We start from the raw sequence: 27,119 nt of genomic DNA, 5'->3' as shown, positions 1-27,119 counted from the left end.
GTGATGATTTGTTTAAAACTTCCAGCCATTTAGAAATGTATGCTAATGTTCAGTAATCTACAAGTTCATACTGCCGTCTCTTAATTATTTCTTAACATAGTCAACCATCTGACCTATTTTATTAATACTAAGACATGCTCTTTGAGCACAAGCATCCCACACACTGCTTGTCTTGTTTGATTTTTTCCCTTTCCCTTAGGCATGACTCTCCAAGAATCTGTCAATTTAGATGCTCTCACTAAATACTTGAAACATCTTGAAGGTAAATATGCAGAAATTGAAGAACTTATGTCCAAAAAATATGTACCTATTCAGAGGAAGGCAGATTTAGATGAGGAAATGACTGTGGTATTAGAACGGCGAGATTCGACTGAAAATCTGAACAGTGAATTACAGTTTAGGTATGAAAGTTGCATCTATGTTTTAAAAGTTTGAAGCTTTTATTTGTGTTGATTTTAATATTCCACTATTTGATTTTAGGTTCAGTATGTCATTAACGTTTTTTTATCTTTATAGTCATCAAAAACTGCAGGTTGTTTCACAAGCGCTTACTTTGTGGGTAAAATCTGATATGCGCAGATCATTTCAAGACATCGTGGAGAACATTCAGAAAAGTAAAGATTTACACGGTAGATGATCTGTATTTTTTAAGTATCATATATAATGGAAAACATTTTGTTTCCCCTTGAAAACTAAAGAATGGGGATTTTCCTAGGCTGAGTTGTAAAAATGTAAAAATGTACTTACTTTTGTTAGGGCTTTGTTACCCTATGGGCTTCTTCCTTCAGCAGTTGGCAGATAATCTGTAAAGAGTAAACTTGATTAGCCAGGGAGAGAATACCTGAAAATAAGGAAGCAAGAGATGGGGAGGCCATTCAGTTTAGGAAGAGGTTGGTACTGTTAGAACTATAGCATTAGATTGTTGGTATTAAACATTTGTGTTTGTTGTTTTTATTGATTGATAACCTTAAATATCGTCTGACGATGCTGTTAATATTTACAGATAAACAAGGCATTGCTGAAGAACTACTTGAAGAAGACCCAAGCAAGGCAAAGGAAGCTGAAATTTTGCTGTACTTCATTGAAAGGCAAATATTTTAAAAGCTTTGATCTTCCTTAAGCTATTACAGCATTTATTTAATATTTGCTTAAATGTTTACTCAATATTTAGCATTTTTAGCATCTTTTTGAAATATTAGCATCTTTTTGAGCTGTAGTCTCTAGCTTTTGTATTTTTTAATAGCTACTCTAGTAGACAAATTAGAAAATAAACTACAATTTTTAGACTATAGATTCTTTATGAAAATAAATACCAGATTGATGGTCTCAGAGATTTTATGGAAGATATAGCTGGACTGTAGTGTTAAGTTTTACTTATATTTTTCTTGTATTCCCTAACCATTGACCTGATCTTACAAAATGTTTTTGAGAACGTCTTCTTTTATTTGTTTGTTTATTTTTGCCTGTGTTAGTTAGGTGTTTGTTGCTGTGTGTGGGCTTTCTCTAGTTGCAGAGAGCTGGGGTTACTCCTCGTTGTGATGCACGGGCTTCTCATTCCCATGGCGTCTCTTGTTGTGCAGCAGAGGCTCTAGGGCACTTGGGCTTTGAGCACTGGCACTTCAGCAGTTGTGGTATGTTGGCCTAGGTGGCCCTCGACATGTTTGATCCTCCAAGATCAGGGATCGAACTCATGTCCCCTACGTTGGCAGGTGGATTCTTAACCACTGGACCACCAGGGAAGCCCAGGAACATCTTCCTGAATCAGATTATCCAAGCCAATTTAGTCCTTCTTTCCTCATTTGTATCCTATGACATATTAGGAAGGCATATTTCTCTCTAATATGTATTAAATTATTATATAGTGTATGCTGCTGCTGCTAAGTTGCTTCCGCCGTGTCCGACTCTGTGCGACCCCATAGACAGCAGCCCACTAGGCTCCTCTGTCCCTGGGATTCTCCAGGCAAGAATACTGGAGTGGGTTGCCATTTCCTTCTCCAATGCATGAAAGTGAAAAGTGAAAGTGAAGTCGCTCAGTCGTGTCCAACTCTTAGTGACTCCATGGACTGCAGCCTACCAGGCTCCTCCCTCCATGGGATTTTCAGGCAAGAGTACTGGAGTGGGGTGCCATTGCCTTCTCCGATATAGTGTATAGTAAAGGCTTAAAGAGATCTGACTTTATTCTTTTTTTTTAATTTTTAAATTGGAGGATAATTGCTTTACAATGTTGGGTTGGTTTCTGCCATAAAACAGCGTGAATCAGCCATAAATATATGTTTGTCCCCTCCCTCTTGAACGTCCCCTATAAGACTTTATTTATTTATTAATTATTTATTTATTCTTTATTCTTTAAGAGGTTGATTCACAGGCTATGAGGCCAATCTGTAATGAACATATGTAATATTCCTAGTCTTCTATGTTAAACAATTTTCTCTTGTTGATTTGCTTGTTGATATGATATAACGAAAGGATAAAGATCATTTTGAGGAGCCCCAAAGCCTGGATTGTTTCCTCATACTCTATGCTTCTCTAAGTCTACCAGCTTCACATATGAGAGAAAAACCCTGAGGATAAAAGTTTTATGTATTTTACTTAATATTATTTCAGTGTTTTTCCTCCTCTGAGGTTCCACATTCATTTGCAATACTCTTTAAATCCACTTTGGCATAGTTTTATTAATAGTGAGGTAAGGGTTGAGCTGGAGACATTTTGCCCTAGGAAGAGGAGTAGAAGCTTAAGTTATCTGAACTATTATCTTTTCTTCTTTCATTTAGTCTCACATTCAGTTGGGAGTCTGGTTACTGGTGGAACAACTTATGCTTCTGAATACCAAGGACTCCTCTTGATTTTCAGCTTTGGCAGCATTTGAGTTTAATTAATATTTACCCTACATTGAGCCTCTAAGCAGATTGCCCTTCTTTCCCTGGTTCCCCTTTTCTTCTGGAGATTATATAAGAGAAAAAAAAAATCTGAGCTCACTATAAATTCAGTGAAGTTCTTTCCATTTCCTATGGATTATTCTAAGTACTGAAGAATAAGGTACATAACAGGTTCAAGTCACCTAGCAGGTGAGAATCTTCTTCTGAAGCTACAAAAAATAATATTAGGGAAGGGAGTGAAAGAATATTTTAGAGAGTGAATGGATCTAATTATAGTTTATTAGAGGTGTTTTTTGTATTACTATACTACTATGTTTAATATGTATTAGACATTTCTAATCCATTTTCTTTACTTTTTTTGTATACTGTTATATAATGAAATGCAATGACTGTAGGTTCAATGAATTAATCTCACTTGGGGAATATGAAAAGGCAGTTTATTTTGCAGTGAATGGTCCTAGAAGAATTCTTCAAAACATTGGGACAGTGAACAAATTTAAGGGTAAGCCTTTCTCTCTGAATCTTACATGTATATGCTAATTATACTTTTTTTCCCCCCTGATAGAATGGGATGAATATTGAACTGGAAAATAAGATGCAGGCTCCAGTCCTATATTTATCATTTACTCAGTTTCCTTACCTGTAAGATTAAGGAGTTTGATTAGGCTTTCCCAATTAAGTTATGAAATATTTCAAGTGTACAGAAAAGTATGAATAACAGCAAAGATTGAGGGCAAGAGGAGAAGGGGGCAACAGAGGATGAGATGGTTGGATGGCATCACCGACTCAATGGACATGAGTTTGAGCAAACTCTGGGGAATAGTGAAGGACAGGGAAGCCTGGCGTGCTGCAGTTCATGGGGTCACAAAGAATCAGAAACAGCTTAGTGACTGAACAATAACAATTCACTACCAAGCTAAAAATGTGAATATTTTGTCAGGTTTGCTCCACTTCCTTTAAAAGCAGCTTTGTTGTAGCGAGTCAACATACATACAATAAACTGTACATTGTTAAAGTATAGAGTTTGTTAGGTTTTGACATATGTATCCTCCAAAAGTTCTCTCTTTGTCCTCAGTGATCCCTCTCTAAATCAAATCCCTTAACGATTATACAGTGGAAGTGACAAATAGATTCAAGGGATTAGATATGATAGAGTGCCTAAAGAGCTATGGACGGAGGTTTATGACATTGTACAGGAGGCAGTGATCAAGACCATCCCCAAGAAAAAGAAGTGCACAAAGCCAAAATGGTTGTCTGAGGCCTCACAAATAGCTGAGAAAAGAAGAGAAGCTAAAGGCAAAGGAGAAAAGGAAAGATATATCTATTTGAATGCAGAGTTCCAAAGAATAGCAAGGAGAGATAAGAAAACTTTTCTCAGTGATCAGTACAAAGAAATACAGGAAAACAATAGAATGGGAAAGACTATAGATCTCTTCAAGAAAATTAGAGATACCAAGAGAATATTTCATGCAAAGAAGGGCACAATAAAGGACAGAAATGTTATGTACCTAACAGAAGCATAAGATATTAAGAAGAGGTGGCAAAAATACACAGAAGAACTATACAAAAGAGATCTTCATGACCCAGATAACCACGATGGTGTGATCACTCACCTAGAGCCAGACATCCTGAAATGTGAAGTCAAGTGGGCCTTAGAAAGCATCACTACGAACAAAGCTAGTGGAGGTGATGGAATCCTAATTGAGCTATTTCATATCCTGAAAGATGATGCTGTGAAAGTGCTGCACTCAGTATGCCAGCAAATTTGGAAAACTCAACAGGGGCCACAGAACTGGAAAAGGTCAATTTTCATTCCAGTCTCTAAGAAAGGCAATGCCAAAGAATGTTCAAACTGCCACACAATTGCACTCATCTCACACGCTAGCAAATTAATGATCAAAATTCTCCAAGCCAGGCTTCAACAGTACTTGAACTGTGAACTTCCAGATGTTCAAACTGGTTTTAGAAAAGGCAGAGGAACCAGAGATCAAATTCCCAACATCCGTTGGATCATCGAAAAAGCAAGAGAGTTCAAGAAAAACCCCTACTTCTGCTCTATTAACTACGCCAAAACCTTTGACTTTGTGGATCACAACAAACTGTGGAAAATTCTGAAGGAGATGGGAATACCAGACCACCTGACCTGCCTCCTAAGAAATCTGTATGTAGGTCAAGAAGCAACAGTTAGAACTGGACATGGAACAACAGACTGGTTCCAAATTGAGAAAGGGGTAGGTCAAGGCAGTATATTGTCACTATGCTTATTTAACTTATATGCAGAGTACATCGTGGGAGATTCCGGGCTGGATGAAGCACAAGCTGGAAACAAGATTGCCAGGAGAAATATCAATAACCTCAGATATGCAGATGACACCACCCTTATGGCAGAAAGTGAAGAAGAACTCAAGAGCCTCTTGATGAAAGAGGAGAGTGAAAAATCTGGCTTAATACTCAACATTCAAAAAATTAAGATCATGGCATCCGGTACCATCACTTCATGGCAAATAGATGGGGAAACAATGGAAACAGTGAGAAACTTTATTTTGGGGGGTTCCAGAATCACTGCAGATGGTGACTGCAGCCATGAAATTACAAGACGCTTGCTCCTTGGAAGAAAAGCTATGACCAACCTAGACAGCATATTAAAAAGCAGAGACATTACTTTGCCAACAAAGGTCCATCTAGTCAAAGCTTTGGTTTTTCCAGTGGTCATGTGTGAATGTGAGAGTTGGACCATACAGAAAGCTAAGCATCAAAGAAATGAACTGTAGTGTTGGAGAAGACTCTTGAGAGTCCCTTGGACTGCAAGGATATCCAACCAGTCTATCCTAAAGGAAATCAGTCCTGAATATTCATTGGAAGGACTGATGCTGAAGCTGAAACTCCAATACTTTGGCCACCTGTTGCCAAAAACTGACTCATTGGGAAAAAAACCCTGATGCTGGGAAAGATTGAAGGTGGGAGGAGAAGGGGACGACAGAGGATGAGATGGTTGGATGGCATCACCGACTCAATGGACATGAGTTTCAGCAAGCACCAGGAGTTGGTGAAGGACAGGGAAGCCTGGTGTTCTGCAGTCCATGGGGTCACAAAGAGTCGGACATGACTGAGTGACTGAACTAAATTGATCCCTCTTTCCCACTACTCCCCTTCCTGCCACTGGTCTCCTTCACATGGCTTCTCTCCAGCCCCCAGACAACTACTTATCTGCTATCAATCACCAAAGATTAGTTTGCATTTTCTAGAATTTCATATAAATGAATTATAATGTAGGTATCCTTTTGTTTTTTATCTACTAAACCCCAAACAGAAACTGCTTATCTAACTGGAATAACCACTCTTGGTTCAATTCTTTACAACAGACTTCTAATATTCCTAGAAATAAGATGTTCTAATGATCAATTTTAAAATTACTTGTTACACAGTATACCACAAACCATAATCTGAAATCACAGAGCAACAAAAAAATGCAGCCTGAAAAACAAAAAAACAAAACCACAAAGTATAAGTGTAAAATTCTTTTGTTTATATTTTCAAGTTTATTTCAGAAACAGTGAGAAAATTAATTTCTGTTGTTTTTTTAAAGGCACCCAGTATGTGGTGACTTGTTACAGGAACTCTAGGAAACTAATACAGTGTATGTATGTGCAGTGTGTATGTGTGTATGAGGGGTGCATATAGCTTCCACAAATGCTTCCAGAGATGTTCATCTTGCTCTTCTCACTCCACACTTGGGACCTTTCCTGCCATACTACATAAGTATGCAGTTATCTTCGGAGATGGCTAATGTAATAGTATTCATGCACTCTCCAGATTCAACTGAAAATAGAGGCTACTAATTTACTGTTCCCTTGGGCAGGAGAAATTGTCTTGAAATTATTGACAGCCTTTTTAGAATGGTGGTTCACTATTGTTTTTCTTCACTTTTGCCCTATTCTATAAGACAGCCAAATGCACTACAAGAAATTTAGTAGGTATGCTTTTTTGACTGATTTCTTGCACTGAGCATAATTATTTTGGAATTCATCCATGTTATTGCATCTATCAATAATTTATTTTTCATTGCTGAGTAGTGTTCTATTCTGTGAATGGAAATGCTTTATCAGATATTTTCTACCAATTTGTGGCTTGTCTTTTCATTTTCTTAACAGTGTCTTTCTAAGAGTAGAAGTCATTCATTATGTTGAAATTTAATTTACGATTTTTTTTTATGGATTGAGAATTTAGTGTAGTACCTAAGAAATCTATGTCTACTCTGCAGAGATTTTTCTTCTATTTTTTCCCCTAAGGATTTTATAATTTTAGGTTTACATTTAAGTCTGTTATCCAGTTTGGGTTAATTTTTATATATGATGTGAGGTATGGGTTAAAGTTTTTTTTTCAAAGTTTATTTTTGCTGATAGCTATTTAGTTATTCCAGGATAATTGATTTAAAAAGACTTTCTCCACTCATTTACCTTTGTACCTTTGTGACAATCAACTGATTGTCTATTCTATTCATTGATCTGTTTATCTTGAAGCTTGTACTACACTGTCTTGATTAATGTAAGCTTATAGTAAGTCTTGAAATTAGATTGTGTTAGTCTTCAAACTCTGTTCTTCTTTATCAAATTTGGTTTGGCTATTTTAGGTCTTTTATATTTCTGTTTAAATTTTTGAAGTCAGCTTGTAAATTTCTTAGGAAAAAAAAAGATCTACTAGGAATTGCATTGAATCTGTAGTTCAACATGGGGAGAATAGACAGTGAACAATACTGAATTTTATGACCCAGTGAACCCATAAACGTGGTCTATCTCTCCATTTTTGCTTTTAGGGTTTTAAAAAAATTTAGCAGTGTTTTATAGGTTATAGTGTTCTATTTTTGTTTTTTTTTAACATTGAAATGTTCAATTTTTACTCAGAAATTTTGAGACATCTTGCAAGTAACCAGGAACTCTTTCTTTGGATGTGCTCTCAACTTAGTATAAGTTAAAAGTGATAAAAATTTTTAAGTGATATTGGTATAGTCCTGAGTTTCTTTCTCTTCTCCCTTTGTCTTGGTCTACTCAAATTATGGCTTGCAAGTTTCAGTAAAAATCAGTGCTTGCAATTAATGCTTAAATAGTATAATTACCAGTGAAATTGAAAAACAGCCAACTTTTATTCATTTACTAGGTATGTGGATCTTACTCTAAGAAATTCACCAAAACTAAATTGGTGATAACTCACTGAGGGTTTCGTAGAATCACAAAATATTAAGTAAGACATTAAGTGAGATCCTAGTTCCCTGACCAAGGATTGAACCTGGGCCCACAGCAGTGAAAGCACTAAGACCTAAACACTGGACCACCAGGGAATTCCCATCTTTTACCTCCTTCTGGAGGCTCTGAATAGATTTCCATTCCATGCTGCTCTCATAACTTTTAAGTCAGCAAACTTTGGCATTCCTTGACTTGAGTCTTTCTAATCTCTGCCTTGGTTTTCACATAGCGTATGCTATTTAGTCATTGTTGTTGTTCAGTTGCTAAGTCATATCCAACTCTTTGCAACCCCATGGACTGCAGCACACCCAACTTCCCTGTCCATTATCCAAAATATAAAGTTTAATCCACAAGCATTAGTTAAAAATTACAAATGTTAATATATAAATTTAGATTAAAATTTTTAGAAAATGATATGAGATGAAAATAAGAATGTGAAGTAAGAAAAAATAAATTATTGAAATTTTTTATTTCAATTATTGAAATAAAAATTGAAATTATGAAAACCTTTTCTTCTCTTTGTAGCTGTTGGAAAAATTAGAGGAAAACCTTCCCCATTACTCTTATTTTTTGAGGCTATCTTTAGCATAAGTCATGCTTTTAGACATCCTGTTGATGCAGTGCTAACTCTGGAAGGAATCAAGTGTGGATTGTCTGAAAAACGTTTAGACTTAGTCATCAACTGGGTCACCCAAGAAAGGTAAGCAAAGTTATGCTTTTAACTTGATTTTGAAATTTGCTTGATAAAGCATTTATCAAGCATAAAAAGTTCTCAAAATTTTAATGGTTTTCTTGTCAGTACATTATTTGAGCATTTATTTCAGATCTCTATTGCAATTTATCCAAAAGTATTTACTAAGCATTCACGGATGAAGTAATAAGGCCTAGTCACAACGAGCTCAGAGGTCAGGAGTTGCCTCAAGGCAACTGACAAGATGATTTGTGACCAGTTATTGGTACATGGAAGTTGGTCAATAAGGATAAGAAAGGGTTGATCAGTATCATGCTGCTCAAAGGGATAACTTTATTTCAGACAGGCTATGGATACATGTAAAGGATAAGCCCAGGAGAAAACTTAAAAGCAGGAGGGACGTGAACCAAGGTAACATTTAAAGAACATACAAACCAGCAAGCACAGGCAGGAGGTGGCTTCTTGGAGTTGTCTTGGCACAAATTGGCAGACTTGTACCAGGGTTGCCTTGGATTGGGTTCCCTGGAACCAAGGCCTCAGACAGGAATTTGGGTGTTCATGAAGGATGGCTTCTCAAGAGAAACCCGTAAGGAACTGAGTAAAGCAGAATAGGGAAATGAAAAGAGCCAAGCAAGGATGTGACCTCAGGCAAGTATTGACTTTATTTACAGAGGGACGCCTCTGAAGCATAAAGCACATCACAGAGCTGTTCCCACTTGATGGAAAGGGCCAAGCTTCTGTGCTTCTCCATCAGTTAGTCAAGGGCTGTGGGCTGCCTGGATAGGGTAGGAATACATAACTTTCTGGGCATGGTGGCTCCCACTAGCCCTGGGTAATCCCTTATGGAAGGCAAGCACCTGTGAGCCACTGAGAGCCAATACCTAGAGCAGCTGGGGAAGGGTATGCTGACTCAGTAAGGAGGATTTGGGCAGGACACCAAAACAGCATCTGCCTTAGTCAACCATTTGCATAATACAGATCTCTTTGCTTTTCACATTAAGTTTACTCCATCCAGGCACAGCTCCTCTAGGATTCTGTGGTCATAATTCTTGGGGAAACTTATAAAAGGAGGGTGAGCAGGATGAATTATAGCCCTTGTTACTAAGTCCTAGGACTGTAATTTGCTTTTTTACAGCTTTATTGAGATATAGTTTATATATAATAACCTATATATATTTAAAGTGTACAATTTGATGAGTTGTTTAAAAACAGCATTATGGAGATATAATTGATATGCAGTAGGCTGCACATAATTAAGGTGTGTAATTTGACAAGTATTGACATATAGTTGCTCAGTCGTGTCTGACTTTGTGATCTCATGGACTGTAGCCTGCCAGGCTCCTCTGTCCATGGGATTTCCCAGGCAAGAATACTAGAGTGAGTTGCCATTTTCTTCTCTAGGGGATCTTCCCAACGTAGGGATCAAACCTGAGTCTCCTGCATTGCAGGCAGATTCTTTACTGCTGAGCCACCAGAGAAACCCTGTTTTGTCATATGCATGCATCCTTGAAATAATCAGCACAATCAAGATGCTAAATATATCCACGACTCTCAAATGTTTCCTTATGTCCCTTTGTAATGCCTCTTCTTTCCTTCTACCACCTCATTCTACCCTCCTCCCCATCTCTAGATAACCACTGATTTACTTTATATTATCCTAGTTTCATTTTCATTTCCTAAAATTTTACATATATATATATATATTATTGGAATCACACATTGTATATTCTTTTTTTTTTCCTTGGTCTGGCTTCTTTCATTTATAATTACTTTGAGATTCATCCATATTAATTGATACTGATTATTTTTCTTCTCTATCACCCATTTCAGAGTCTTCTTACGTATATTTCTTTTGATCTTGATGGCTTGTCTGGTAGAATGACTGTGGTTACCATGCCTTTATCAAACCATGGGTTGTTTTTTTTTTTTTTTTAATTATTTTATGTTGGAGTATAACTGATTAACAATGTTGTGTTAGTTTCAGGTGTAGAGCAAAGTGATTCAGCTATACATATACATGAATCTGTTCTTTTTCAAATTGTTTTCTCATTTAGAAACCATGGTTCTTGATTTACCCACTAACTGTTTTCATTTGGCATGGGACTACCCAGAGATATAATAGTAGATCATCTTTCACTTGTAACAGACAATATTTGTATAACAAATGAATAACATTTGAAAAACAGCTATTGGGTTGTGCTAAAGATGGAGTATTTATCCATGGAGTATCAAAGACTGTTTAACTAGAGATACTCATCATGAATCTGTATTCTGACAGACTCACCAAGTCATGAGTTCAGATGGGCTCAGAAGAGTCCATCCAAAATCAAGCATGACCAAGATCATGCTCAATCAGGCCCAGAGCACACAAGTAAGCTTCATGAATAAGTGGCCCAGACCCCATGTCAATTCCTACCGTCTTATGGGTACTGATACTACTTCCACAGCTTGTAACTAAGGGCTCATGCAAGGGTGAGGTTACCTAAGATAAGCAGAAAGGAGAAGGAAAAAAACCCAAACTTTGTTTCTGGAAGGTTAAGATGGTGTCTGGGTGATGCCCCAGGTAAATAGCAAGGAGGGAACACAGCACCACCCATCAGGAAAATTGGATTAAAGATTTACTGAGCATGGCCCTGCCCATCAGAACAAGACCCAGTATCCCCCTCAGTCAGTCTATCCCATCAGGAAGCTTTCTAAGCCTCTTATCCTTCTCCATCAGAGGGCAGACAGAATGAAAACCACAATCACTGAAAACCAATCTAATCATATGGACCACAGCTTTGTCTAACTCAGTGAAACTATGAGCCATGCCATGTAGGGCCACCCAATATGGACATGTCATGGTGGAGAGTTCTGACTCCAAAATGTGGTCCACTGGAGAAGGGAATGGCAAACCACTTCAGTATTCTTGCCTTGAGAATGCCATGAACAGTATGAAAAGGCAAAAAGATAGGACACTAAAAGATGAACTCCCCAGGTTGGTAGGTGCCTAGTATGCTACTAGAGATCAGTGGAGAAATGACTCCAGAAAGAATGAAGAGATGGAGCCAAAGCAAAAACAACACCCAGTTGTGGATGTGACTGGTGATGGAAGCAAGGTCTGATGCTGTAAAGAGCAATATTGCATAGGAACCTGGAATGTTAGAAGTGGTCAATCAGGAGATGGCAAGAGTGAATGTCGACGTTTTAGGAATCAGCAAACTAAATGGACTGGAATGGGTGAATTTAACTCAGATGACCATTATATCTACTACTGTGGGCAAGAATCCCTTAGAAGAAATGGAGTAGCCATCATAGTCAACAGAAGAGTCTGAAATGCAGTACTTGGATGCAATCTCAAAAAAGACAGAATGATCTCTGTTCATTTCCAAGGCAAACCATTCAGTATCACGGTACTCCAAGTCTATGCCCCAACCAGTAATGCTGAACAAAACTGAAGTTGAATGAGTCTATGAAAACCTACAAGACCTTCTAGAACTAACACCCAAAAAGATGTCCTTTTCATTATAGGGGACTGGACTGCAAAAGAAGGAAGTCAAGAAAAACTTGGAATAACAGGCAAATTTGGCCTTGGAGTACAGAATGAAGCAGGGAAAAGGCTAATAGAGTTCTGCCAAGAGAATGCACTGCTCATAGCAAACATCCTCTTCCAACAACACAAGAGAAGACTCTACACATGGACATCACCAGATGGTCAGCACCGAAATCAGATTGATTATATTCTTTGCACCTAAAGATGGAGAAGCCCTATACAGGAAGCAAAAACAAGACCAGAGGCTGACTGTGTCTCAGATCAAGAATTCCTTATGCCAAATTCAGAGTTAAATTGAAGAAAGTAGGGAAAAACCACTAGACCATTCAGGTATGACCTAAATCAAATTCCTAATGATTATACAGTGGAAGTGAGAAATAGATTTAAGGGACTAGATCTGATAGACAGAGTGCCTAATGAACTATGGACGGAGGTTCGTGACATTGTACAGGAGACAGGGAGCAAGACTATCCCCAAGAAAAAGAAATGCAAAAACGCAAAATGGCTGTCTGAGGAGGCCTTACAAATGGCTGTGAAAAGAAGAAAAGCAAAAAGCAAAGGAGAAAAGGAAAGATATACCCATTTGAATGCAGAGTTCCAGAGAATAGCAAGGAGAGATTAGAAAGCCTTCCTCAGGGATCTGTGCAAAGAAATAGAGGAAAACATAGAATGGGAAAGACTAGAGATCTCTTCAAGAAAATTGGAGATACCAAGGGAACAGTTCATGCAAAGATGGGCTCAATAAAGACAGAAATGTTATGGACCTAACAGAAGCATAAGATATTAAGAAGAGGTGGCAAGAATACATAGAAGAACTGTATAAAAAAGATCTTCACGACCCCGATAATCATGGTGGTGTGATCACTCACACTTACCTAGAGCCAGACATCCTGGAATGTGAAGGCAAGTGGGCCTTAGGAAGCATCACTACAAACAAAGCTAGTGGAGGTGATGGAATCCTAGTTGAGCTATTTCAAATCCTAAAAGATGATGCTGTGAAAGTGCTGTACTCAATATGCCAGCAAATTTGGAAAATTCAATAGTGGCCACAGGACAGGAAAAGGTCAGTTTTCATTCCAATCCCAAAGAAAAGCAATGCCAAAGAATGTTCAAACTGCCACACAATTGCACTCATCTCACACGCTAGCAAATTAATGCTCAAAATTCTCCAAGCCAGGCTTCAATAGTATGTGAACCATGAACTTCCAGATGTTCAAGCCGGATTTAGAAAAGGCAGAGGAACCAGAGATCAAATTCCCAACATCTGTTGGATCATCAACAAAGCAAGAGAGTTCCAGAAAAACATCTATTTCCGCTTTATTGACTATGCCAAAGCCTTTGACTGTGTGGATCGCAATAAATTTTGGAAAATTCTTAAAGAGATGGGAATACCAGACCACCTGACCTGCTTCTTGAGAAATCTGTATGCAGGTCAGGAAGCAACAGTTAGAACTGGACATGAAACAACAGACTGGTTCCAAATAGGAAGAGGAGTACGTCAAGGCTGTATATTGTCACCCTGCTTATTTAACTTAATGATGCAGAGTACATCATGAGAAATGCTGGGCTGCATGAAGCACAAGCTGGAATCAAGATTGCCGGAAGAAATATCAATAACCTCAGATATGCAGATGACACTACCCTTAAGGCAGAAAGTGAAGAGGAACTAAAGAGCTTCTTGATGAAAGTGAAAGAGGAGAGTGAAAAAGTTGGCTTAAAGCTCAACATTCAGAAAACGAAGATCATGGCATCTGGTCCCATTGCTTCATGGCAAATGGATGGAGAAACAATGGAAACAGTGGCAGACTTTATTTTTCTGGGCTCCAAAATCACTGTAGATGGTGACTGCAGCCATGAAATTAAAAGACACTTACTCCTTGGAAGGAAAGTTAGGACCAACCTAGATAGCATATTAAAAAGCAGAGACATTACTTTGCCAACAAAGGTCTGCCTAGTCAAAGCTATGTTTTTTCCAGTAGTCATGTATGGATGTGAGAGTTGGACTATAAAGAAAGCTGAGTGTCAAAGAATTGATGCTTTTGAACTGTGGTGTTGAAGAAGACTCTTGAGAGTCCCTTGGACTGCAAGGGGATCCAACCAGTCCATCCTAAAGGAAATCAGTCCTGAATGTTCATTGGAAGGAATGATGTTGAAGCTGAAACTCCAATACTTTGGCCACCTGATGTGAAGAGCTGACTCATTTGAAAAGACCCTGATGCTGGGAAAGATTGAAGGCAAGAGGAGAAGGGGATGACAGAGGATGATACGGTTGGATGGCATCACTGACTCAATGGACATGAGTTTCAGTAACCTCCAGGAAATGGTGATGGACAGGGAAGCCTGGCATGCTGTGATTCATGGGGTCACAAAGAGTCGGACACGACTGAGCAACTGAACTGAACTGAAGTGATGCCAACTTATCTCTTCATCTTTCAGCATGAAGGGTACTCTTTAAACTAATGATCATTATATGGTGCTGTATTCTCAATAGATGTGAGAAATAAAGAGTGGCCCTGATCAACTTTCACTCCCAGGAGCCTGCTTGGAGAGTGTGTTAGCCAGTGTTCTCCAGAGAAACAGAAAAAATAAAATAAGAAATGGACTCATGATTGTATAGCCTGAGAAGTCCCCACATCTGCAGTTGGCAATCTGGAGACTCAAGATCATCAATGGTTTAAGTTCCAGTCTAAAAACTGGCAGCCTTGAGACCCAAAGGCAGGAGAAGACTGGTTTCCCAGCTAAGTAGTCAGGCAGGAAGAGTTCCCTTTTACCTGAGTTGGTGTCATCCTTTTTGTACAATTCAGACCTTCAACTGAATGGTTGAGGGCCACCCACATTCAGGAGAGCAATCTGCTTTACTCAGACTGCCATTTAAAGTGTTACTCTCTTTAAATACATTCTCACTGACGTACCCCAAATAATATTTGACCAAATACCTGGGCCCTCTGTGTCCCAGTCAACTTGACCATTGAGCATAAATTTCTTTATTCTAAATAAGACAATTTGATTTAACTCTAGAGCACTCAACTCAACTCTAGAGCACTTATAAGCTAATTAACATTGTTTGGATTTTCCGTGTTTGGGATTTCTTCTATTTAGATACCTTAGTTTCAGTTCAGTTCAGTTCAGTTCAGTTCAGTCACTCAGTCGTGTCCAACTCTTTGCGACCCCATGAATTGCAGCACGCCAGGCCTCCCTGTCCATCACCAACTCCCGGAGTTCACTCAGACTCATGTCCATCGAGTCAGTGATGCCATCCAGCCATCTCATCCTCTGTCGTCCCCTTTTGCTCCTACCCCTAATCCCTCCCAGCATCAGAGTCTTTCCCAATGAGTCAACTCTTCGCATGAGGTGGCCAAAGTACTGGAGTTTCAGCTTTAGTATCATTCCTTCCAAAGAACACCCAGGAGTGATCGACCTTAGTTTAGACACTATAAAAATCATTACAAGTTTACTCCATACCATATTGGCAACAATTGATTTTAAAATGTTAGATTTCAGTCTTTTGGCAGTATTTTCATTTTTTCTTAAGCTTTGATGGAACTATGTGGTAAAACTATGCACTAAAATTAGAAGACTGTGGATAACTATGGATTATACCTATTCATACATTTCAAGTCTCCATTAGGAAATCATAGAAACAAAAATCTTACCTTTTTCCCAAAAAATGATTGGATGAACTACTACTGAAAATATGCTACAAATTAAAAGTAAGGCAAAGCCTTTTAAGAGTATGAACTCAATATACTAGTTTATAGAAAAAGCCTTTAGGTTATTTATAAACCATTATAAATGATGCCCATTCTTATGAAACATGCCATATAGAAAGAAGGATTCCCAATGATTTTTAATGAATTAATTATTAAAAATGTATGAAGATAAGCTGCACATCAGTAAAAATGTGTGAAGATAAGCTGCATTTTATCTTTATTTAATCTACATTTTTTCTTAATCTCTATTTAGATAGAATACTGTTTTTTATATATTAGAATGTTTCTTTTTTTTTTGGATCCAGAGATGATAGAAAAGAATACTCAAGGCAAATCACACTTTTTATTCTTAGCCTCTGTCCCCTGATCTCTGACTCTGATGACCTGGCCCTTACCACATAGCTGCCTTTAAAAGTGCTTCAGTTCTTTTCCTGAAGCTCAGCACAGAGCCAGCCCTAGAGCAACCTGGGTTATGGACTAAACTTGGCTCTCTTAGTCATTCCTACCAGGAAAAGTCTAATCACTTGACCCACAAAGCCTAAATTTAAGAAATGGTGCTTTGTTGATATTAAAATCTCCAAATTGCAGACGTTGCCCCTAGAAAGGAAAAATACTCTAGAATATTAACTTTACAAACCCAATCCTATAAGATAACAATAAATGAATATCATGCGTAGATTTGGTGATTACCTTTATTTTGACTTCTGAAAAATTTACAGCACTGGAGTGGGTAGCCTCTCCCTTCTCCAGGGGATCTTCGTGACCCAGGAATCAAACCAGGGCCTCCTGCATTGCAGGTGGATTCTTTGACCAACAAAGTTATCAGGGAAGCCCACAGTCTGGCTTATAATCAAGTATACCTTAGTTTACATGTGGAGTTAACATATTTTATTTATTAGTCATTTGTATTCCCCAGAGCTAGTCTGGTCTTGGGTCCACTTTCAGAAAGATGGTAGCAATAACCCTGTGTATGAGACAGCAAGAGACACTGATGTATAGATCAGTCTTATGGACTCTCCCTCTGGGAGAGGGAGAGGGTGGGGAGATTTGGGAGAATGGCATTGAAACATGTATAGTTTCATGTATGAAATGAGTCGCCAGTCCAGGTTCAATGCACGATACTGGATGCTTGGGGCTGGTGCACTGGGACGACCCAGAGGGAGGGTATGGGGAGGGAGGAGGGTTCAGGATGGGGAGCACGGGTATACCTGTGGTGGATTCATTTCGATGTTTGGCAAAACTAATACAGTTATGTAAAGTTTTAAAATCAAATAAAATTAAAAAAAGAGCCTTTAGAGTTGGAAGTTGAGGTTGGAAGAGCCAAGAAGGGGCTTTGTGTTCATTGCTCTGTCATGTCTGACTCTTTGCAACCCTCTGGACTGTAGCCTGTCAGGCTCCTCTGTCCATGGGATTTTTCAGGCAAGAATACTGAAGTGGGTTGCCATGATGAGGTAATTAGGGAGAGAAGAGGGGAGGGAGGTTCCCAGGCTCATTTCCCAGCCTGGTTCAGGGTGCCTCTCTTACCCCCAGGGCTAGCATCCATAATTTTCTTCCCCTCCTTTTCCTTCAGGGACAATTCCATTCTTTTGGGGCTTGATCCTCCTTCTCCCTTTGGATAATTTTCTTTTTAATCATACTCTTTGCATCTCATCATCCTTTTGGAAAGTGACAAGCGAAGACAGAACAGTCTTTTTCTCAACTCTGGCCTTCTCTCAGGTGGGACAGCATCGTGAGGGTGACCACTGAAAATAATGAAATGATAGTATTAATAAGAGAAATAAATACTAAAGTACTTATATTTTCATGTTGCTTCAGTAATGTAGTCACTAAAAACAACAGAAATAATGACTTATTCAACCTCAGGAAACGCTGTGACTGTAGCTACCAAAACCCGTATTTTGGTATTGAAATGTGGAAGTCAGGGAATTGCTTACTACATAATTAATTTGTACTCAGAACCTGCCTTTTGATTTTAGACCCACCTCTCTGCTGTCCCCACCAGCAAACACAGAGGGCTTTACTTAATTTTCAATAAAGAGACATTTTGTAGGGTTTCAGAATTTCATTTTATTATTATTGGTGTTTTATTACATATATGCCGGAGAAGGCAATGGCAACCCACTCCAGTACTCTTGTCTGGAGAATCCCATGGACGGAGGAGCCTGGTGGGCTGCAGTTCATGGGGTCGCGAAGAGTCGGACACGACTGAGCGACTTCACTTTCACTTTTCACTTTCATGCATTGGAGAAGGAAATGGCAACGCACTCCAGTGTTCTTGCCTGGAGAATCCCAGGGACGGGGGAGCCTGGTGGGCTACCCTCTATGGGGTCGCACAGAGTTGGACACGACTGAAACGACTTAGCAGCAGCAGCAGCATTACATATATGCAGGCACTAATATTATGATTAATATTACATAATTGATATTATATAATATTCTGCAGCTATTAAATAAAAATTTAACTAAAGCACAATTTCAGTATAGCCAGTAATTAGAAGTGGTTTCTTTCAGTTCAGTTCAGTCGCTCAGTCATGTCCAACTCTTTGCGACCCCATGAATCGCAGTGCGCCAGGCCTCCCTGTCCATCCAAATCTTTTTTGGCTTATGCTTATAGTTTCTATCTTCCCTGGTGGCTTAGATGATTAAGAATCTGCCTGCAACTCAGGAGACCCAGGTTCGATCCCTACGTCAGGAAGATCCCCTGGAGAAGGAAATGACAGCCCACTCCAGTGTTCTTGCCTGGAGTTACTGTGTAGTACATATGATTTCCTTCAATTGTATCTGAAGATGGTGCACTAAAATTGATGGAAAGTGAAATCTATTTAGTCAAACCATCTCAAAAGAGCTGCTTCTTTAGTCTCCCCTAATAGACACAGTTAAGTTCGTTTATGCCCCTCTGCATTGTTTCTTACAAATCTGTAACAATAAAAAACAAAATACTGCTGTCATACTTTCTGTTTCACTTTTTATAGTGCTTGCAAGATGTGATGCTAATTTCAAGCTAAAAACTTTGTCACTGTCTTTAACCAACACTTAATAAGTTCTTACATTCTACAGGGTTTTGGAATCTATATAACAGCTAAGAACATTGAGAGCCTCAATTAAGAGAGAATTTTTGTTTACCTTGAAAATTTAAACCCCACCAGTCTTTTCAAGAGAGTTTTAACCTTGTTTGTAGATTTTTTAAAAAGTTGAGCTCAGTTTCACCAAAATGACTTCCCCCAAAGGAATACACATGCTGATTGTTTTTGTTCTTATGAGTAAATCTTAAATATGTTTAATTTCATCAATTGCCTAACATGCGATTCTTACAGACCATAGAAAATCCAGTTCTACTGTGCTGAATTTTCAAATATTTCATTCTCATCCATTCATTAAGAACTCACTAATGTGTGCCCTATTGATCTGCTTGCTCTAGGCTGACATTTTCTGAGGAGGCTGGGGATGTGATTTTTGATTATGGGGAGCAGGATACTTATAACAAGGCCAAATGTCTGGCTTTAGCTCAGATTATCTACAGTGAATGTGGCTTGCACAAGAAGGCTCTTCTTTGCCTGTGTAAACAGGGTCAGATTCATGGGGCCATGGAATATATACAACAATTCAAGGATTTTACTTCTGGTGAGTGAAAAAGCCTATTATTTGTATATGTTCAGATTCTGGACTTCAATTGTAAGATCACCCATAATATTAGGCAATATTTTGGACTTACATTGTAAAACTTGTTTTATATATACTGGTAAGTAGATTTCTTTAGTAATTTTTAGTGAAAACAGATAAGCTGGAACTGATTGACTTTGATGCCAGACTTGCAAATACATTATGTATTTCCTCAATACATAGACATTTAGTAAACTTTAGATATTTGGACCATGCTATTTAAGAATTAAAAATATATATATATAATTTCTGAACTATAATATAAGCATTAGAATTAGTGAAATAATGTTGATTTTAAAAGTTTAAAACACCTAGGTTGCAGCTAAACAGTGATCTGAGAGAATTGAGGCCCTTAGAGTGACCCAGTTGAATGAGCTGATCTCTTACTATAGTCCAGTTCAGCATTAACCTTAATGTACAGGCAGTCCTGACAAATCCCTATACCCCAGGCTTGTGTCAATCCTGATTTTGCAAGCTATATACTCCAGTTCTAAGAAATCACAAAATGGAACAAAATATAGCACTTTTAGGTCACATTTTTTCCAGGTAAACAATCTTTTATGGTTGTTGAATCTAATCATTTTTGAAGAAAAAATTAACTTTTACTTAGAATCTGGTTTTTAAAGTTATTAGTTTTTTTCATGCATTATGTAACAGCATGCCTGATACAGTTAGTGTAATAATAGCTTAGTCCACCTTTTTACATCCCTGTCTCACTTAAGCCTTATGTTAACTCTATGAACTAGGTTTTGTTATTACCCCTATTTTATCAATGAAAGATAACTATGTGTTCACAGAGAGGCTAAGGCACAGAGAGGTAAGTAATTCTCCTGTATACACACAGCAACGGATCAGAATCTGGCAAGAATAGTTACGACATAATATTTGTTGAATGAATAATTGTTTTAATAGTTAAATTATACAGATTCAGTTTCTGTTTTATTGTTTTTCCTTAGAATTATTTTAGTCAAGGTTTAGACATGGAATGTAAGTTTTAAGTACTCTTGGAATTTTTATTGAATGAAATGTGAAGCTTCTTTTTTTGCTTGCAAAATTTGCCTAACATGAGTACATAGAAATACGATCGACTCATTATCATATTATCCTGTTCTTCTAGTAATGCATTACACTAGAAAATAATTAAATTCACAATCAGCTGTCCATATTCATGGGTTTCACATCTGTGGATTCAAAGAACTTTAGATTGAAAATATTTGAGGGGAAAAAAATTCTAGAAAGTTCCACAAAGCAGAACTTGTGTTTGCTGTGCACCAGCAATTATTTACGTAACATTTACATTGTATTTACAACTATTTACGTAGTATTTACATTGTGTTAGGTAACCCAGAGATGATTTAAAGTATATGGAAGGATGTGTGTAGGTTATATGCAAATACTATGCCATTTTGTGTAAGAGACTTTTTATATGAGACTTGAGTATCCTCAGCTTTTGGTATCTGCAAGGGGTCCTGCAACCAATACCCCATGGACACCAAGGGACAACTGTATATTGTACTAATTTAAGAAATAATAATACTTCTTTATAAATAGAACCTTGATACTTATCCTCAGAATTTATTTAGCACAGCATCATAAGATAATAATAACCTGAGGAAAATTAAGCTTAGAAGGTAGAAACAATGTTTGAGAGATTACTTTGCTTATTTTACATTTTAGTGACAAATAGCCACAGCTTTCCAAAGTATCATCCTTGGCCTTAGGAGACATTTGTTGCTGTTGTTCAGTCACTCAGTCATGTCTGACTCTTTGTGACCTCATAACTGCAGCACGCCAGGCTTCCCTGTCCATTACCAGCTCCTAGAGCTTGCTCAAACTCATGTCCATTCAATTGGTGATGCTATCCAACCATCTCATCCTCTGTTGTCCCCTTCTCCTCCTGCCTTCAATCTTCCCCAGCATCAGGGTCTTGTCTAATGAGTCAGCTCTTTGCATCAGGTGGCCAAAGTATTGGAACTTTGCCTTCAGCATCAGTCCAGGATTGACTGGTTTGATCTTCTTGCAGTCCAAGGAACTCTTAAGAGTCTTCTCCAATACCACAATTCAAAAGCATCAATTCTTCGCCTAACCCTAACCCTTCTTTATGGTCCAACTCTCACATCCATACATGACTACTGGAAAAACTATAGCTATGACTATATGGACCTTTGTCAGCAAAGTAGTGTCTCTGCTTTTTAATATGTTGTCTAGGTTTGTCGTAACTTTTCTTCCAAGGAGCAGCGTATTTTAATTTCATGGCTGCAGTCACCATCTGCAGTAATTTTGGAGCCCCAGAAAATAGTCTGTCACTGTTTCCATTGTTTCCCATCTATTTGCCAAAAAGTGATGGAACCGGATGCCATGATCTTAGTTTTTTGAATGTTGAGTTTTAAGCCAGCTTTTTCCACTCTCCTCTTTCATCTTCGTCTAGAGTCTCTCTAGTTCTTTTTCACTTTCTGCCATAAGGGGACATACTCAGTTTGTTAATACTTTCTGGTTTGAGAAGAAAATGGTCTCTCTCAGATTTAGACTGTCAGCTTTCCATTTACATTTACAAATCAAAGAAAACAAAAGCAGTACTTCTAAAAAAAAGTCTTTTGTTCCAAAAGGAAAATCTGACTCATAGTGCATCTGTTTTAGAAGGAAAAATTCTTTTCATCCTGCTCCTCTACCCCCTTCCCACCAATGATTTATAGAATAAAACTGAGATCCAAAAGATTAAGTGACTGATCAAGCTATGATTAAAATTCAGGTTTCTTGATTGTCAACCTGGTCTTTTTTTTAATACCACATTTCTTTTCATGACAATTTTTGGATAAATTTTTGCTTGTACTCTTTGTTTAGGTAGTTTTCCTTTGTTTTTTCTATACTGAGTAGGATTTTTTTTTTTTTTTTTTTTTTTTGGATTGGAGATAGTAGTGTTGAATTCATTGAGAGCTTTGGAAGGATTGGAAAACGAAGAGTTGATTGACAAAGATAAACATTAGCTAGTCCCTCATCATATTAAGCGGAGAAAGCAATGGCACCCCACTCCAGTACTCTTACCTGGAAAATCCCGTGGACGGAGGAGCCAGGTGGGCTGCAGTCCATGGGGTCACGAAGAGTCCATGGGGACATGACTGAGCGACTTCACTTTCACTTTTCACTTTCATGCATTGGAGAAGGAAATGGCAACCCACTCCAATGTTCTTGCCTGGAGAATCCCAGGGATGGGGGAGCCTGGTGAGCTTCCGTCTATGGGGTCGCACAGAATCGGACACGACTGAAGTGATTTAGCAGCAGCAGCAGCAGCAGCAGCATCATATTAGGATGTTGAAATACAGTTTTTCATTTTTGCTTTTAGATGACCTGATACAGCTAATAAAGTCATGTCCCAACATTGAATTGATTCAGTGTCTTACTAAAGAATGGAATGGGAAACCACCGTATTTATCTTTTGGTCTTGCTGTACTTCACCTGTTCTCTGTAGACATGAAAAAAGTTGGGATTAAGCTACTTCAAGAAATAAGTAAAGGTGGGAAAGGTAAGTGAAGTAAAATTTTGTTGTAGAAGAAATAGTAGTGCGTTATTTAAGGAAAGGTTCAAGATTATTATGTTTGAGTTAACTCTGTCTTCCTCAGAGTTCTTTCTTGGCATGTTAGGAATTTATAAAGATTACTATGTCAATAATACTCTGTTGGCAATAGTGTATATTTGTTGAGAGGAATGAAGAGAGATTCTTTATGAAGCTTGAGGAGAACATCATAATAATTATAACTGCTATGACTACTCTAAAAACTTTATATATTTTAACATGCATATATTTAATAATTTTTATATATACTTTAAATGTTATTTAGACAAACTTTGTTTCTTAGTCCCAAACTAAATGGCCAAAGTAAAATGGCATTTACCTTGAACCTCACTCTGCTGTGCAATCAAGAATAATTAGATCTCAATTTTTTTCTTTCCTTTCTCTAATTTAATATAGAAATTTGAGCAGATACCTTGATTTTAAATTATTACATGGGGCCAAAGAATGAAGAGTAAATTACATTAAAACATATTTGGGAAGATAATTTAGAAATTATCATTACAGATATCAACTAAAATATTTTGTTTGATAGAAAAATAGTAATCATGGTAGGAATAAAATAACAGTGATTACAATATGCTGAATAGAGATCCTCAATTCATTAAGTATCATAAGTAATGAAGGTAATAAATGAATGAGTTCCATAAATAGTCCCAAAGAGGATGACTGTAATTGATTTTAAAAAGTAATTATGAAAATAATTTCTTTTTTAAATAAATAATATCATTAGTTTTCCTTAATAAACTAAATCCTTCTTTTATTTCCTTTAGAAAAACATTTGTTATAGAGGCCTCATCATTAAAAGGTCTCTGTCTAGAGGCTGGATGGAGGTTTTGCCAGAGATTTTTTTAAATCCTTAGGTTAGCACTGTTAGGGCATTTATGAAAGTGAAGGATCATAAAAAGTTGGCCATCAGATTTGTTAGCTAGTTCCTAGTGGTACCTTAGAGAGACTGTGAATGAAGCTGGTCCCACAGTCTTCACTTTCTGAGTTCCCTACATCTCAACCTTCAGCATCTGCTGACCTTACCAAGAAGGAGATGAGTGGAAGAATAGGGAATGTGAGAAATGGTGGAGGATTGAATTGAGGCATAGAAAGGTTAATGAAAAAGGAGGAGAAAGAACTAACACTTGAGTACTTACTATGAGCTCAACTGGGAACTCCACATGACACTTAAAGGAATTGGATCTAACAGGAATGGAGTTGAAATGATATCTCTTTATTTTTGAAGAATTGTTAAGTATGAATTATCAGATGAATGCCGTACTATAATATTGGATTTTATTTCCTCAGATGCAGTTGAACATCTCCTGATAAATGATCCATTTTGCTCCCTAGAAAAGTGGCAAGAAGTAGCAAATATATGTTTACAGAATGGCTTTGACCAATTATCTAATGACATCATGTCTGTTCTTCGATCTCAAGCTGGGGTTACAGAAATTTCTGAAGAGGATGATACAGTCAACTTAATGCAGCATGTTTTTTGGTAGTTCTGCATCTTAACCAGTTGAGGGAGCCTGTATAACATTTTATGGATATTGGTTGGGCAAACTGATTCTGGTATAACTTATAAATAAATCTGGAGTGTGAAGGTCTTAGAAATAAATCATGCTTCTTTTATTATGACGATGTTTAGATTTGTCCTTGAAATATTTATACCTTTGCTTTCTTTTTTTTTAATATGGTCATTTTGTATATTGAATCTTTTAGAAAAATTTCCTATTTTTTCCTTTAAAAATGTTTTAATTTAATTTTTATTTTCTATTGAAGTATAGTTGATTTACATCATTGTTTTAGTTTCAGGTATATAGCAGAGTGATTCACTTATACATCTATATATTCTTTTTCAGATTCTTTTCCCATATAGGTTATTATAGAATATTGAGTATAATTCCCTATGCTAGGGTTCTTATTGATTATCTATTTTATATATAATAGTGGATATATGCTAGTGTCAAACTCCTAATTTATCCCTCTCATATATTGACTGGATAAAAATCTAAGAGCGTAAGTCTGTATAAATCTCAGTTTAAGTATTACTAAAGGCATAAGTTAATATCTAAATATACTCCATTCTGGTGATCTGATTTAACAGCAAGAACTGAGGAAGGTGTAGTAGTATCCTGTCTGTTAGGTGATTTCCCAAACATTAAATGCTATAAGACTGACTTTAAAGGCAGGATGTCAATTCAAGGTTTTCACTGGTGAAAACCTCAAATACAGTAATTTTGTACTACTGACTCAAAGATGTGCTCCAAGCTCTGGTGTTTATAAATGGCAATGTTAAGCTGCTACTATAAAATGAGAGTTTCAGCATGTTCTTATTTAGAGAAAGAATAGCCAAATTTTGCAAATAGATAGACCTGGGATACCTGTAGGCATGGAAAATGGCATTCAAAGCAGTTTTGGATAATTTTAAGTCTCTAAGTATTTGATTGAAAACTCAGAGTTCTGTGTCTTGGACAGGTGTTGATATTCAAAATATTTAATGATCAGCATGGCATAGGCATCAATCAAAACAGAACGGATACCTAACTAATCAGAATAGCTTTCAGCCCTTATGCCATACCGGAGCATGATAGCTAAATGTCAGCCTTGATCATGGAACATGGTAAACATGAGCTGCTATTAGATAGAATAAAAGAGCATAAGTATTTCCCTCCTAAATTATTGAATGTATACATTTTATTTTATGGGCTTTCCCAGTGGCTCAGATGGTAAAAATCAGCCTGTAATGTAGGAGACCTGGGTTCGATCTCTGGGTTGGGGAGACCTCCTGGAAAAGAGAATGGCAAACTTGAAATCAGATAGCTTCATAGTCAAATTCAAATTCTTCCTCTAACTCTGTGTAAAATATGGGCTATTTACCTCCCCTAAAGGTTTAGTGATGTGTATGTTTAGTGTATTATGTAGTAAAAGAACTTAGAAGATAACCCTTATTTTGATGTAATAGGTCCCAGAAACACATAGTCCTCTGGTTTATACTTACTAAATCCCATATATCTGTCCATTTATACTTGTATAATTATCCCTCTTTGGAGTATTTCATATAACACACCTTACTGCCTATATTAAGTTATCTGTTTACATGAATATGAAGGTTGTTGGGCTTACCTTATAAATCCAGAAGAGTATTGACTGAATTCTCAATTTTCCATATATTGGTAAGCACAGTACTGGAGAATTATAATTCAGTTTTCTAAAATGTAATATTTTTTAAAGTAATATATATGCACAATTTAAAAACCAACAGAAGTGCTGAAAGAATAATATCTAATAATATTTTTATTTCTGTCCTTCATGTTAGCTATGCTTTTTGAAAATAAAAGATGAAGGATGGAAAAAAGGAAGAGGAGGAGAGAGGGTATTTCAACAGCATTGACTCTTTATGTACTATGGCTTCACACCTTTTTTCCTTTGAGGCGTATATGATTGATAGAAAGGTAGTATGTTATTCATTGACAGACTTGGGGGAAAATGTATACATGAAGGCCAGTAGGATGGATTAGGTACATAAATCTGGAAAAAAGCTTGAAACAGCAGCTGTTGTTGTTATTACTGTTAATTTTCCTTAGGTTTTAACCAAAATGCTTTTCCTCCACTCATTATTATTCTTCTTTGTTAGCATTACTTTTGGCAGTTTTCCCAAGGAAAGTGAAATTTGTCAAGTGAATCTAAATTAAAACACCGGAGATGGAGCTAGGAGGAAGAACAAGAATATAAAGTCAAGTAGGGGAAGGACAAAGAGTTGAGCTGTGAACTGTACAGGACTGGAAGCTGTGAGAACCTCCCTATAAGCTGCCCTGAAAGAGGTATAACATGAACGTCATGGCATAGGA

General features: G+C 37.4%; 1 protein-coding gene across 6 annotated transcripts in view; it reads left to right on the top strand.

Annotated features, from left to right (window-relative positions):
* The window catches only part of CLHC1 (clathrin heavy chain linker domain containing 1), a 34,453-nt gene extending 9,547 nt beyond the window's left edge, over positions 1–24,906 (top strand). For all 6 annotated transcript variants that reach the window (XM_006071259.4, XM_025261040.3, XM_044925917.2 and 3 more), the window contains 8 exons: positions 200–401; positions 517–629; positions 1,004–1,088; positions 3,272–3,378; positions 8,642–8,816; positions 19,468–19,670; positions 23,050–23,229; positions 24,574–24,906. In XM_006071259.4, the coding sequence (XP_006071321.4) occupies positions 200–401; positions 517–629; positions 1,004–1,088; positions 3,272–3,378; positions 8,642–8,816; positions 19,468–19,670; positions 23,050–23,229; positions 24,574–24,770 (1,262 nt within the window). In that variant the 3' untranslated portion in view covers positions 24,771–24,906. The remainder of the gene's footprint in view (positions 1–199; positions 402–516; positions 630–1,003; positions 1,089–3,271; positions 3,379–8,641; positions 8,817–19,467; positions 19,671–23,049; positions 23,230–24,573) is intronic.
* Positions 24,907–27,119: the final 2,213 nt, after the last annotated feature.

This window comes from Bubalus bubalis, chromosome 12 (genome assembly GCF_019923935.1).
Source record: "Bubalus bubalis isolate 160015118507 breed Murrah chromosome 12, NDDB_SH_1, whole genome shotgun sequence".
Classification (NCBI taxonomy): Eukaryota; Metazoa; Chordata; class Mammalia; order Artiodactyla; family Bovidae; genus Bubalus; species Bubalus bubalis.
This window is presented reverse-complemented; position numbering and strand designations above follow the sequence as displayed.